Source organism: Papilio machaon, chromosome 14 (assembly GCF_912999745.1).
Source record: "Papilio machaon chromosome 14, ilPapMach1.1, whole genome shotgun sequence".
Taxonomy (NCBI): domain Eukaryota; kingdom Metazoa; phylum Arthropoda; class Insecta; order Lepidoptera; family Papilionidae; genus Papilio; species Papilio machaon.
This window is the reverse complement of record NC_059999.1, coordinates 6,749,346-6,764,981: the sequence shown is the minus strand read 5'-3', so window position 1 is coordinate 6,764,981 and position 15,636 is coordinate 6,749,346. Positions and strand designations below refer to the sequence as shown.

Below are 15,636 nucleotides of genomic sequence, written 5' to 3'. Positions count from 1 at the left end.
AAGTCACCTATACTATAATAAAATAAATGCATTAATATTTTAAAATCTCGCACTCTTGGTAACTAAAATATTCTACAAAGAAACAATTATTTATTCACAATTTTTGTCCATGTTAAACTATTAGTTAAATTTATTAAAAACTTTGAATTTTCAACACCATGAAATATATCAAATATTGATTTTGTGGAAACAATAATAATATGAACATTAAAATAATAAAATTACAAAATTTAAAATGAAAATCTTTTATTTTGCTGCGATTTTAAGAATCTCTTTAATGAATTGAACGCAATTTAAGATTTTCTAATTATGTTGGCAACACTGCATAGTCTGGCGGCAGATTTTACTTCGGAACCAGAAAGCGTATTTACAAAGTACTATTTTTTTGCCAATAAAAGGTAGAATAATTATACGATTTTTAATATGAAAAGTACATAACATGATTTAATGCCACAAAAGTTAGTGTTCATCATATTTGAAAAACGAAATAGAGGCATGTCAGTTTACTAGCCAACAAAAAAATGCAGTGTTGCCAACACTCAAACAAACTCTTAAGCTGCGGTTACACTGGAGCTTTCTGAGTACATCGCATACTTCAACAGAACTATAGTTTATAACATATTGAATAAGTTAATAATGTAAGGAATATCGCCAATTAATAATAATAATATTGTAAAATAATTTATCAATCGCTAAACGAATTTGGCCATCCATTTCTTAAGGTTCCATACATATAGTATGCTAGTGTCATTCAAAGCTTTTATTGTATAGTTCTATATTTAAATTTTACTAAACGATCCATCCGACGAAAAGAGTTAGGTCTTTCGTCCACAAGGTAACATAAATCTTCCCTCCCCCAGCGATTTCAATCGCCAAACAATTTACGCAATACAATAACATGGGTCATCGCCAAAGACAGTCGCTCGCGACCTATTTATCAAGATCGTCGTGAGAAAAGACTGCAATTTTTAAGATGGCGGAGTAAATCTGGCTGTTGACATATAGTCGCTATGCCTTTACTGTACAGACATGTCGACGCTTCAACGTAGTGTGTACGGAGCTACATACAATATTAGTTTCGGCGATTTACATTGCCTTGTGTACGACAGGCTTTACATTTGAAGATATATCTTACACGTCTTTTCGTCGTTTGGAATATATACATGCTATTTACATATTACGGGTATTTAATAAGTGTAACCGCAGCATTGTAATATAAAGTTCGTTCATAACGATATTATGCCGAAATATAACCTAAAACATATGTCTTGTTTCATTTAAGTATCACTTCCTTTATTCATAAATCAAACGTCACCGAAGAAGAGTCACAATTGTAAACAGCACTATCATAGTTTTGGTTGAATCTGAAAAGAAAAATATAACTGGGTTATCACTGTTGAAACATACATAGAACCGGTTGCCTAGTTGACCACCTCTGTAATATGTCCATATAAGATGTAACTTTATTCCTTGGAGGGGCGATATGTTATTGTAAAAATTTTATAACAGCAAAAATTCATGGTGAAATGTACACCATGACGTTCTCTTGTTTCATAATAATTTAAAATAGCGAACTGATCAATATACCTTTATTTTTTTCTTTTTTAGCCGACTTCAAAAAGAAGGAGGTTATCAATTCGACTGATTTTTTATGTGTGTTATTCTACTTAAGATTCGATAAATCTAATATTTCATTTAGCCCAGGAAAAATGTTTCTGAAAAAATAAAATCATCTGCTTTGCCCTATAGAGCAAATTTTATAAAAAAATAACACGAGATAATATCTTTATAAATTCTATAACTTTAAGTGAAATTACGTTATCAAATTGAAAACCTAAAAGTACATTCTGTGAAATTATTTAATTACCGCAAATTACTACAAATCTCAAGCTTGTCTCGTCAACGATTTTCTGGTAATTTAACGTCGAGTACGAAAATGCGACGAGTAGAATAAAACGTTAGCAACTAGTATTTAAGATAAATTAACGATAATTTCACGAAACATGATTTTAACATAAGATTTTGTTTTATCTAAATGAGCTTTCAAAGTAAAAAGCTAATGTGAATAAAAAGGTATATTTCAGAAATATTAGTTTTTTTTTGTCTTAAAAAATCGTTAAGTAGTAGCCGTGGATTCTGAGTCCAAAATATCTGTATTAAACATATCCTCATCCCATTATAATCAACAAAACAGAGATAACAATATGTTTTAAACGGAAATTTTGGACTTAGAAACCCACGGTAAGACGTCCACAGAGTGTTGCTGTTATCAAATTTTTTGTCATATTTCTATGATCAAAATAATCATTAAACAATATGTACAAAGTATTTGTACATGGTTTTGTCCGCATTTTCCAGCATACTATGAAAAAAAAAAAATTTTTGATCGTTTAAAATGTGCTTGAGGACAAACAAAAAAATACCTATTAGACTTGCAGAACTGAATGTAGCTGGTGTTCCTTTAAGAAGCTCTTCATGGGTTAATACTTCAGGACTACATGTGACCGTTGTAGATGGATCTGCTCTAGTGTATGCAAAGAAAGACCAAACATGCCATAACTTTGTTGTCCTGTTCCAGAATCTTCCAGTAAAGTCAGCTTGAACCTGTCAACAATTATTGTAAGCTGAGTTAAAAGGTAGGCAACAAACGGTGTGATAGAAATCGTTAGCGTAGTTTTCCATACCCAAAATAACTAAATTAGATCTTCAGAAAGTCCAAGTACGTAGAAAAAGTACCTAATTTGTACATACACAAAGATCAAATGAAAAATACAAATTCTGAAATCATGATTTTTATTCTACTTTTGACCTAAATTGATACAGTTCTGATTAAAATCGAAGAGTCATTAGTTACAACAATCGAAAGTGTACTCGTTTCCAAAGCTATTTGTTTTTCAAGTGAATTTCAGAGAAAAAACACAAAAATTCGTACAAATTATTTGATGATATCAAGAATTTAATATGACAGTATTACTAATCCGGAATATACTTTTTATCAAATGTCCCACGTCACAATAATATGCCATACAAATACAAGCTTTGATAAATGGTTTGTGAGAAAATAAATTAGGGAGCAGAAAGTAATGATAAAAGGCAACCCTAACGCCACTCGTGAACGTTACGTTTAATTTAAAACGCTTTATCTGATACATTACATCCGACAAATTCGTACCCGCGTATGCTAAAAGTATTTTGCTATCTGAATTTTAATCATTTTGAGGCTAGGTATAAATTAAGACCTTTTGTGTATATAATTTTACATTTGTACTCGACAAAATGATCTAAATTGATCATGTTTAATATATAAAGCATTATATCTAATACCACTCTCTTTTAGAAAAGGCTTTTGAATAATGATTGTAAAGACAATAGTAAAAAATTACTAATTTGGAATAAAAACTTATCAACGACTACAGATTACGACGCCGGATAGAAATGTATTTTGCGAACCCAATTTACTTGTATACACGAGAACATAAAAAAATCATTATGCAATGTTAGTTCTGCACTTTTGTATGCTGTTTACCTTAGCGTCAGCAACAGTCCACTGCAAGTTCGGCGCTGGCAAACCGGAAGATGTGCAGTTTATCATAACACGTCCAGGAGAAACTTCATCGTACTTCTTGTATTCTAATTTGGCACTGGCAGGTGGCACTACATGGAAATGTACAGATACTTAAGTAAAATAAACAATTTTAAAATGAAATTAACTGCAATTTGTAGACAAACTGTTATTGCTTACTTTATTAAGGATGAAAGTCTTGAGAGTTTATGTTAAGATTTTTTTCTGGCGAAAAACAAGTTGTTTTGACCACGATTAAATATGAATAATTGGGTTTACAAGTGTAAATTAAATTGTTTTCTTAGTGTTAAAAAGTCTAGAACATGTTTTGATCCTATGTGCAAACAAAACGTTTGACAGACTTTAAGCAAGGATTTCAGCACAAACATTTATAACTTAAGACTGCATCAAATAAAGTTACATAGTCAATTTATTCGACAAACTCTAGTATAATACCTACTATAGTTTATTTTATAAAAGAGCTATAGGTTTGTTTTGATCACAATTTGTATATTAAAATTATTCACCAATGGTTTTAACAATGTAATCCATCCTCTCAATCATGAACGTCGGCCTCTCTCCGGACACTTCACACGTGTACGTGAAATCGCTCATGGGCGGCTGGTAGGGCTCGATCGTGAGGACACATCGCCCTTTGCGGCCCTTTGTCGCGGTTAATGTACAATCGACGCTCAACACATTCCCTGGTGTTCTGAACGTTTCCACTCTCGATGCTCCGTGTATCTGATGAATAAGGTATTAATAAGATTTTCCGTTACGTAATGTGTAAGTTGCAAATTAAATTGGTGACAGGTGATTTTTAAACTATCTTACTAATATTATAAATGCGAAAGTTTATGTATGGATGTTTGTTATTACGTATCTTCAGAACAACTAAACAGATCTAGTTAAAATTTCACCTAGGTATAGAACATAATCTGGAAAAACACATAGGCTAACAATTAAGTCTTTTAACTTCGCGCGGACGAAATGCCGGGTGACAACCCAGAAGTATACTAAAGCGTAAAAGTATGTTTAAACGCGCTATTCTCAAGAATTACTAACCAGATACTACCAGCATTTGACAATATAATTATTAAAAAAAGTTTCTGAGTATGAGTATGTTATAGTTGTTGTTGCCTTAGGCCAGTAGAAATGTTTTTCTCGGGTTAGTGAAAACAAAACTTGCCTCAAGTCAGTAGAAATAAAACTTGCCTCAGGTCTGTAGATCATGAACTGCTGCCCATTATTCTGCAAGCGCACCGACTGAAGAGTATCATTGGGCGGTGTCTCCCACATGCACGTCACCTCCCAACCGAAGTCCGGCTTCCAAGCGCTCGTAATATTTAAATGAATTCCTTCTGTTGCTACTTCTGGAAAGATACCAATATAAATATACAATTGCACATTTTTAACATTTCATTTATTTGTATAACATAACTTGTGGCACAGTTTTAGAAACATTTCTTTCTTTACCTTCAAGCATGTATGCTTTAAGAGAGTAAGATTTGGTCGTTTTAAAATATTTTCCTAAAATAAACAGCTACAAGCATATGCAAACAGAACGTTTTCTTTAACTACAGTTACCTATTTCTTGTTAAATTATATACCTAACATTCGCCTGTTTACATTTAATATGTAGCTGGTCGGTGTTATTTTTCCACATTGTTTAGTGTAATTCCCATTTAATTAATGTGACAACACACCCAGCACACGTTAAGGTTCGTTTCCACTGCACCGCGCCGCCCGTGCGTGACCCATGCTTATAAACTGTTGTTCATACCTTCGCATTTACATAATTAATTGTTTAATCCACTCGTGACCACGCGAACCAATTTACTAACTTAAATAAAGTCATAAAATAGTGTAAACAACGACTGCATTGCGTCTACGTTAAATGAAAGAAAAAAAATAGTGCTACCTTTTAGTACATGGAAATAAAATTTATATACCTACTAGTAATTAGTTCACACAGATAGCAGAACATGTATCTTTAATTATTTTTATATCGTAATTTAGTATTTATAATTTAAACAAAGCTAGCTGTTGAACACGACTTCGTCCTCGTGGGATTAAAAAATTAATTAGTAACCTATGTGTTCTTTCAGACTATGTTTTACATCTATGCCAAAATGATCGATCCATCCATCCATCTATCCATCAAAAAATTCGCATTTATAATATTAGTAAGATTTACTGTAATAGCAAACACATGCCAGGCAGAGTATTTCTTGTAACAATTATTCATGTAACCTCCAAATTAAAAAAAAATTAGATAAAATAGAAAGGTGTGCTCATTTCCAAGAATAATCTAAAATATAAATAATAAAAACCCTTAACACCCAAATTTCAAAACAAATATTTTGTTATTTATACCTAATTGAGACGATCTTGCGTAGAATACATTATTGAAGCGTAGTCCGAAATAATTTAAAGTTTTGTTAAAGTTTAATAACAAACGCCTTACTAACTTTGTCAAAACTTAACTGCTGAATGTGTAATTCTAGTTTTTCCAAAGAAAAATCAATATTTTGCATAGTAAAAACTAGCAATGTAAGTTTAATCAGTAAGCAATAATGTGAAAAATTTCGAATTAAATTTGCAAATCACTAAATTTTATATTTAAAATGACTGAATTTTAAGTTGATATGCTAGGAAAAATGATACACACTTTATAAATCGTATTTTCTTAATCTTACTAATATCATAAATGCGAATGTTTAGATAGATGGATGGATGGATGTTTGTTTGAAGGTATCTCCGGAACGGCTCAATGGATCTTGATGGAATTTGACACATATGTAGAAGAAAGTCTGGAAGAACACATAGGCTTATTAAGTTTTTTTTTTGAATTCCGCGTTGACGGAGTCACGAGCGACAGCTAGTTAGAAATATAATCAAATATTTGAAAAGAGAATGAGCCGTTATATCTCGTTAAATTTTACTGTAACTTAAGTACTCCATTTTGATCACTCTAATGAGTCCCATCTTTTACACAATTGTTTGAGTACGCAATAAATCGTAAACACGCGCGCGTCATACGTTTATTACTGTAATGATAATAAAACACTTTCATTAGGCTTGTTTAATATGCAAATCATTTCTATAACAGCGATAAATGTTTCAAAGCTTATGTATTTACTTTATATAGGTTGCTTTACAATGTATAATTAATGGTTACAAGTTCTTTTTCCCAAAAACAGAGATGATATAACCGAATTTGTATGGATACTGTTACATTTTTTTGAGTTTTTATTAATCTTAACATAATTAGGAATTATCTTTTGATCTCGTAGTTTACTTTTAAATGTATTTTACGCATATCATGGTATATGTAGTTGTTTTTAAGCTTTTAAATGATGTGCGATGTAAGTCATAATGAATTTTCTCCGTAACATCAGCGTTGGAAACAAAGTAGTCACGCTATACTCATATCGCTTGATGCTCAAAACTCATGAGGACAGTTAATATGCTCAATTGGACGGTCGTGCGCGCCTTGATACTTTAATGTAGCATATTTAGGACGTCGCCTCTTCTGATAGCAGAGATCTTGAGGGGCGGAAGAAATATGACTGTACAATTGTTGTGTTGACAGTTAATTTATTTTAAAACATATTTTCAAATGCGAGTGATAGACGAGCAGGCCACTAAGGATTATAACTAACTGCAGAAGCTACTAGTTTTATTTTTTATATTCATTTCAAAAGAGTTAGTATTTGTAAAATGGAATAGCAAAATCCAATAAATTCAGATATAACAGTAACTGGAATCAATGAAAGGGAAAACTTAATCAAAAGAGATCCTGGTTCCAAGGAATATTGTTTTTTATTAACTTTAGAGTCTTAGAAAAAATATGTTTTAACAGGCATCTCGGCAGATGAAAACCACGGTTAGAAATTGCTCCATTAAAATCTTTGTGACTTTGAGATTGGATACGCTTGTCGTTATTATAATTAAGAGAACGAAGAGCAATTACCGATGTACACACATAGTAATACGATCCCGCATCGTAAGATGGCAATGAACCTTTGTTACTAGAATAAATTAATATGAAATACAATTGCTTAGAAGTAATCATTTTAAGGAATATTTTATACTAGCTGTCGCCCGTGACTCCGTCTACGCGAAATTTAAAAAAAAACTTCCTAAGAAGCTTTTGTGTTCTTTCAGAATATGTTCTACATCTGTGCCGAATTTCATCAAGATACTTCCAGGATCCATCCATCTAAACTTTAGCATTCATAATATTAATAAGAATGTTTCGAGAGATGCATTAATACATAACAAAAGTGACATTTCATCAGAATTTACTTTTTCTATTAGTCTTTTGTTTAGTTTACTATAATTATTTTTAATTTCCGGATTCCGTATAAATGCAGATAGTATTGTACGCGTCTTGATTATAGTAGTTAAATTTAGTTTTAGACTATTTTTTCTTAAACATTTATCGTGAATTTTATATATAGTTAAACCTTTACGTACAATTTTTTCTTTTTAAAACAATTTTTGATATTTTGATTAACGCTTTGTTTAATTTTTTCGTTTGGCAAGATCTTTTAAGTGTACAGCTTTTGTCCGGAGGTTCCTAATTCCAGTAACGACATCTTCCTCTTCCTATTTAAGTGCTCTAAACGTGTAAGTTTATACGAAATGTTTTCATGTAAAGAATATCTAGATCTTTATCATGTTCGTTTCCGACGAAAACTGATTTTTTTTCATCAAAAATTAAATAAGAATAGCCAGTATGTAATCTTAATCTAAAAACAAAAAAAAAATCTCGCGTGTTTTCAAAATATTTTGACTAGCCGATGGTTTCTGAAACGAAAATCTCTTTATACACATCCCTCTCATTATCTTTGACAAAACATTGATAACAATATGTTTTAAACAGAGATTTTGGTCTCAGAAATAGTAAAGCTTATTACAAAAAAAAAAACATTTCTGCTCTTACTAAGTCGTCAAGGATCAAAAGATTCGTTTATTTTATTAAAGCAATTCAACGTTTTAATGTCCTCTTCAAAACAATAAGTAAATTTATGGCGTCCCTTACACAAGTACCACTTGGGCCATTAACTAATTGCTAACAATTGGTTATGATTAAGAACAGCATCTGCAAGTCTATTTTGCTGTGAGAAAAATATGCAAGACTAAAGGTTAACTGGGGCTTTAATATCCGGAGAATGGTTCTGTATAGATGATACAAAGAATTATAGGTTAAGGGAGAAAATCTAATCACCTTTTATTTCATATTCAATGTATTTCTAAGATGTTTCTTGGATTTATTACCTTTTACATTATAGCGATCGCCTGCGTTTGTTTTTAGAACGTAGACGTGCGAATCTTACTGCTGGTCTCTAATATTTTTATTGCCAAATTGTATGTAGAGTACAAGAGCTAATTGGAATCCTTCTCAGAGACTTTGAAAAACAACTATTTATATTTAATCGCATTTGGATGCGGTAAGTAATACCAAGGCCCCAATAGTTGTTATTATTACAAACGAATTTCAACAACATAAGTATTTAAAATAAAAATTTAAAAAAAAGTTAAACAATTATATGTTAATCGCCCAAACAATATCAAACATCAACAATTATATTGTATCTAAAATTGTACCATTCAAACCAAAACGAAAAGAAAAACACAAAAGAATTTACCTAAAAACAGCGCGAACAAGCCTAAAGTCACAGTATATTTCAATGCCATCACAGAACAATAATGTCACAGTCTGTAATCAAAATGAATGAAAAGTACAATTTAACAGAGCACAGACAACGTCCTACTTGTCTCGTAGTTGTTGTTAAACTGATACAGAGTCAGCAGGGAACCTAAGCGTATTGCTCTCTTAAATGCGTGCGCGCAGTTGACAAGTGAATCCGATGACCTTTAAGATAAATTAATATACATCGTCATAAGAATGTATTAGGAAAAATTTTACATTAACATATTAAAAATGTAACTCAAATGGCTCTACTATTGTTATGGTATCATTCATCAGTCTAATTCATTTTTAAATAAATAACTTGTAAAATTATTTATGCATAATCGTATATTATCATTCTTAATTTAACCGGTTAAACTGATCGGAGTATCAAGTCCGCTTTTAACATCAAAAGAAAGAATTGTTTGGAACAATTCCTGCCGACGAGTTCCGACATCGGACGACCCGACAGACCGCCAAGTTCCATCCACACCATCTCAATGGCTGGCTATTCACAACCGTGCGGTTTGCGCGTACCGCCGCGTTGTGGAATGGTCTGTCCTCGGCGGTATTTCCAAACCGCTACGACTTAGGGTCCTTCAAGAAGCGAGCGTATCACCATCTCAAAGGCCGGCAACGTATTTGCGATTCCTCTGGTATTGCAGATATCCATGTGCGTCGATGAACACCTTGGTGTTCCCGATGCTCGTTTGCCCCCTTCTCTGCTTGAAGTTTTCAAGGTTAATACATTGCCTATTATTAGACAATGTTTTGTACAACAGCAAAACACAAGCAGAATCATAAATTAAAATCTGAAAGTTTCAATTTGCGCAGAAACAAATTTAGCAGAAAGCTATTACTAACTTCACGTAAGTGGTCCCACATAAATTTCTAGTTTCACTGATATGCGAAAAGTTTGACCCCATTTAAGTCCAATTACTGACAAAGTTTATATCAATTTTTGATATATAATGACACCTGGTAACTAACTTTATGACACAATACAAGGTTAGGAAATTGATTGTTATATTCAGTAAAAAAAATTAATTGGACATTAATTAATTAATAAATTTCCTTTCCATTTTTGTAACTTAAATATAACTAAAATACTGATATATTTATTATATAAAACAATGTACAAGTCAGCCTTAAGTTGACATCAAAAAACTAAAGAAGCCAATTGAAAATAACGCACGACGTAACATTCTTTTCATGATCTTCCATAAATCTTACTGATATTATAAATCCGAATGTTTAGATGGATCGATGGATATTTGTTTGAAGGTATCTCCGGAACGGCTCAACGGATCTTAATGAAATTTGGCACAGATGTTGAACATATTCTGGAAGAATACATAGGTTACTTATTACGTTTTTTTTTACAACTCCGCGCGGACATTGTCGCGTGCGACAGCTAGTGTTAGATAAATTAATTTACACCTACTCATAAATAATTATTTCATGGCTTGTAAACATCGACAATTTTAAATAACAACCAACTGAAATGACCTGTATACTTAATGTTTATTCGATAAGTGTTAAGCGTCACGGCAATTATCGGAGCTCAACGTATTTTGGTTATAGGACTTTTAAAATAATACTCGTAATGAACGGTTCGCGCGCACTAATTGAATGAATGTTCAGCAATCAGGCGGGTCTTTTAAAAAGATTTCAGTGTTGATAGTCTCTCTACACGCAAAGAAAAATCTTTACCTGTCGGTTTAACTACTTTCTTTAATTGAGTGTATTGAATGGTGCTTTGGAATTAAATCTTGTAATTTTTTAATTCTTACACACTTATTATTATTACTTTGAGCGTCGGTGGCTCAGGGGTTTAGCACTTGACTTGCAATCTGCAGGTCCCGCTATTTACTAATATGTTTTTTGATTTACATATATGTACATTTATCCGAAGTTCTTACGGTGAAGGAAAACATCGTGATGCAACCTGCACATATCTGAGAAGAAATTCAAAGATATCTGTGAAGTCAAACAACTAGCACTGGGTTAGCATATTTCACTATGACCTAATCACCCCCTTTTTTTTTAAAGTCTGGAAATGCATTTACGCACTTCTACGCCGGGAAGGCGCACAGAAGGCGACCGGAATACACACTAAAACCTGACTGCCCTCTGACGCATTATGGCGGGGCCACGGGAACGCGTGAGCTTGCTTCCGTGACCCCGCGGCCTAGTCGCCCCTGACTTAGGGTAGGTTCCGAGCCTTTCAGTGGGGACGTATAGTGAGCTGATGATGATATTAGTCTTCATACATGATTGATTAAACACATTGTATATATACTTAAGGTAATGTACATGATATATCGTTGGTTTCTGACATAAAAATCTCTGTATAAAACATATCGTCATCCCTGTCATTATCTTTGACAAAACAGAGATAACAATATGTTTTAAACGGGAATTTTGGTCTCAGAAACCCACGATGTGTTAAATGTTCTTTTATAGAATAGTTGACCTTGATTTCAAGGAATGTCTCTTACACTTAAGTTTTACTATCGATAGTGTAAAATGGTGTTTTTAAAATTGGAGATGGATTAGTTCGAAAAATTTAAAAAGAACATTAATTTGTAAAATTCAGGTGATTGTACCTGTTAATTAAGAATTTCTTTACAAAAGTTCCTTTTGTCGTTTTAAAATCTTGGCTTGTAATCTTATTAAAATTTAAAATGTTTGTTACCCTGGACCAGTGTAAGAAGATCTCTTACAACCTGTAACACAATGTACTAGCAATTTACATAATCGTTTGCAACGTTTAGCCATTTTTGTAAATTACAAGTTTAATTTGACATTATGTTCCTTGGAATAGACAGCCTCAATTTTTTTATCAAAATAAGAAAACAAAGGAATTCTTAAGGTTGGAATAGAAAACCGTTTTCGTTGTCCAAATATACATTAGTTTCATAAAGGTTGAGTTTATTTTTATAACGATCGCTTCGTCAAAATTTGACGTGGAAAGTGTTATTCTCAATTTCTAGCAACACTTATGTGGTTATTGTAAGTTTACAAAATTACAAAAGTATGTTTATATTTTATTCATGTTGAATTTTCTTTTGTATCGAACACAATATACGGATGTACATCGTTTATAACCTTAAAATTCTATAGTGCTTTTAACTACTAACAATGTGTACTAAGCCTTTTGTGTTGTAACACTTTTATGTTTTGTCTATTATGTTTGATTCTAATATCCACTTATTCCATGTAAAATCGCAAGATAAAACTAGTGAAAACTCCATTTTAATAAAGTAATTTTAATAGTTATTTATTTGATAGTCACATTCATAATTAATCGTTAACTAGACTTACATCATATTTAATTTAAATGTTAATACAAACGTTAAACAAGGTTGTCCGCCATTTTTTCCGTCATATATTTCCCCAAAACTCTTGTCATATCTAATTATCTCAGATTCTCATTTCCTTATACAATATACGATTTGAAATAAGTAATAAAAATTTGAATTGTAAAGAACCTAATAACCAATAACAGTTGAATAACTTTTTCTTTGAAATAATATTAAAAATTATATTAAAAATGACTACATGTTTACGACGTTGCAAATTTGTTTTGAATCAATTTACAATATGACGACGTTGAAATATAAGAGAAAAAGTAAGTAAAATTGCAAATGGTTTAAAGTCACAATTTTACAAAATATAGTCGTATTATAATATAACTTATATTTACAATTTTACGGTGACCAAAAGCAATTCACTTGGGGAAGAGACAAAGTTTTTAAGTATGTCATATCAACATTTTTAAATCGACAAAAGCATTGATGATCGCTATAGGTATATAAGTTTCTGACAAAGGAGGGCGTTGCGGGGACAAATTGCTTCGGAAAATTTTTATTTCATTGCAAACCGACGTCGAATGAGACATATTAGGTACCATTGTTCGCGAACTACGTATAAATTTGTCGTCCTATCAAATGCTTTATTCGATCGTGAGAACATTAAGACGGTATAGGAGAATTATATCTATTTTTTTAACCAAACTTGTAATTTAAATTAACGTTAGTTTAAAATCCATTTGACGGAGAAAAATGTTACGATTTCTCACATTTTTGGTGCAATGTGTTCAGCTACCAGTAAAATCTCTTTAAGAAATAGCATCATGTGTGCAATTTCTTAAGAGCTGTCTCTTTGTGACGACTTTCTTAATGTGATTAAAGTCACGACACAGTCAAAAGACAAAAAATATGGAACTTTACTAAGATTCATATTTTGAATTTTTCGTAATGCATCTCCATGTTTTTCGACAATTTTATTATACTTAAAAAAATGGAAGAAAATTACTAGTCCATTTGTGTTTCGTTTTAGGTTTGTCACAACAATTGGCGTGGGCTTATAGTACAAAAACATATTGACATCCCTTTTTTTCTTCATGATAAAAATGAGATAGCAGGACGTTTTGTACCAATACAAGTGTAAAATATGGTATGATTCTTAACAACAATGATTGTAAAATAACGCCCAGTTATGATACTAAAAACAAAAAAAAAAAAACGGCTATTACTACAACATGTGTATATTTTTTAATAACTCTGTGTCTGATTAATATTTAAAATGTAATAACATCTCTAGAACAATCGATTATTCATAATGACGAAAGTGGAAATTAGTTTCTAACTACGAAACCGTGGAGTCGACTTCCTCATTAAACTTTGTGTAAGACTTCATTAGCTTATTCAATTAGCTTCGCGTTCAATTTTACAGCGAAATTGTTATAAAACTTGTTCGTTATTGGTCATTTAATGCCGATCACAAATCGCGTACTAAGGTTTATAGTTAAATAGAAAATATGGTAAATTATGTATTGAAACAATTGCCGACACCACAATAGCAATAGCTTTGAGTTGTTGCTCTACCAATTCAGAGTTCGATTCCCTAGTCAGGAAAGCTTTTTGATTAATTTTTTAAATATCACTTTTCTTTGTCATATTTTTGCGGTATGCTTTCTTTGCATTTAAGAGCATTAAAGGTGGATAATAGTAGCTGAATTGTTGATGTATTATGCCTAAATTCAAATACAAATGTTGTCTATAATGTTAAGAAAGCTTTCAGACGAAAAATTGTGTTAAGCCACTAAAATAAATGTATGTTATTATAAAAGAAAACAACAATGTATTTGCTTTGTTAAGGCCGCCTTTAACGTAATTGACATCTTCTAAACAATTTTAGTCAAAGAGAAAATTTTAAAGCTTCATAATTATATGATAATACTGTCTTATTTTTCCTCAAATAAACAAAGATTTCTTTAATGAGATTTTACATACGGAAAATATCAGCGTGTGAAAATAATATAACAAAATTGTGTACCCGAAAAACTTGCTTAAAAATATTGCTATTAGACTACAACAAAGGTGTTCATTGACTGTCAACTATATTTACGAAAATGTCAGATAAATTTGACTATATTTTAAAAAGATAATATGTTTCTCTACTCAATAATAATTAGAATAGATTAAGCATTTAGCATCTTGTTAACCTTAAAAAATCAAATTTACATAGTTCCATATTAAGTTGACAAAGTATAGTTCAAATTTCATTTGTAAAATGCATGAAGTAAGGTATGAAATTTACATTTAATTAATGAGAGTATTTCAATTAATAAAAACTTACTTCATTTGTTGAAACGATAAAAAGAATAACTTTTTTAATTCTTCAACGTTTCACAAAAAGACCCAGGATTTGCTAAAGAAAGCACAAAGATGAAAGATCCTTTTGCATTAATGGATTGTTATTTCAAGGAAGTGAACGAAACAATGGCGGATTTAATTATCCGGTCAGATATCTTGAGAGTACCAAATACAGTATTCTCTATTTGTTATTTACTCGATTTTTTTAAGTCCTTCAATGTGAACGTAATTATTCTTTTTTATTATCTCCTATTTGAAAAAAAAAAAAAAACTTGAAAATATAGTTAGGTTGTGGAAACTCATAGATAGGCAATGGTAAAGTTATTTTGTTTTACGAATACTATACTAATTGAGAAGGTTAATGATGTCTTACCCAACGTCAAGTAAGTCGCTGCCATGAGTTTGGAAGTTGGTAAATTATTTACACGGTTACAAGTTCGAAGCCACAACTTTAACTGTCTTACCATAACTTCTTAGGTGTTACTGACATCATATTAAGAATTAAGATATATTTTAGATAGACAGATATTTCGTTTATTTACTCTGTCATTGTTATATTCATAACTAGCTTTTACCCGCGACTCCGTCCGCGCGGAATGAAAAATAGAAAACGGGGAATAAATTATCCTATGTCTGTTTCCTGGTTCTAAACTACTTGCCCACCAATTTTCAGTCAAATTGATTCAGCCGTTCTTGAGTTATAAATAGTG

At 31.5% G+C, this 15,636-nt stretch overlaps 1 protein-coding gene across 1 annotated transcript; it reads right to left on the bottom strand.

The window, feature by feature from the left end:
* Positions 1-861: 861 nt before the first annotated feature.
* On the bottom strand, positions 862-9,356 carry LOC106708374. The gene is made up of 6 exons (XM_045680922.1): positions 9,220-9,356; positions 4,778-4,935; positions 4,090-4,306; positions 3,527-3,654; positions 2,424-2,604; positions 862-1,364 (listed from the first exon to the last, which is right to left on the bottom strand). The coding sequence occupies exons 1-6, from the start codon at positions 9,266-9,268 to the stop codon at positions 1,312-1,314; spliced, it is 786 nt and encodes a 261-aa protein (XP_045536878.1). The 5' UTR covers positions 9,269-9,356; the 3' UTR covers positions 862-1,311.
* Positions 9,357-15,636: the final 6,280 nt, after the last annotated feature.

What these genes read in the sequence shown, in the direction of transcription:
- LOC106708374 (XM_045680922.1), bottom strand. Translation starts at nt 9,268, where the DNA reads ATGGCATTGAAATATACTGTGACTTTAGGCTTGTTCGCGCTGTTTTTA. An exon ending in TTACATTGTTAAAACCATTG is followed by an intron (nt 3,655 to 4,089) that starts GTGAATAATTTT and finishes ATTTCCATGTAG; the next exon opens with TGCCACCTGCCAGTGCCAAA. An exon ending in GGACTGTTGCTGACGCTAAG is followed by an intron (nt 2,605 to 3,526) that starts GTAAACAGCATA and finishes AATTGTTGACAG; the next exon opens with GTTCAAGCTGACTTTACTGG.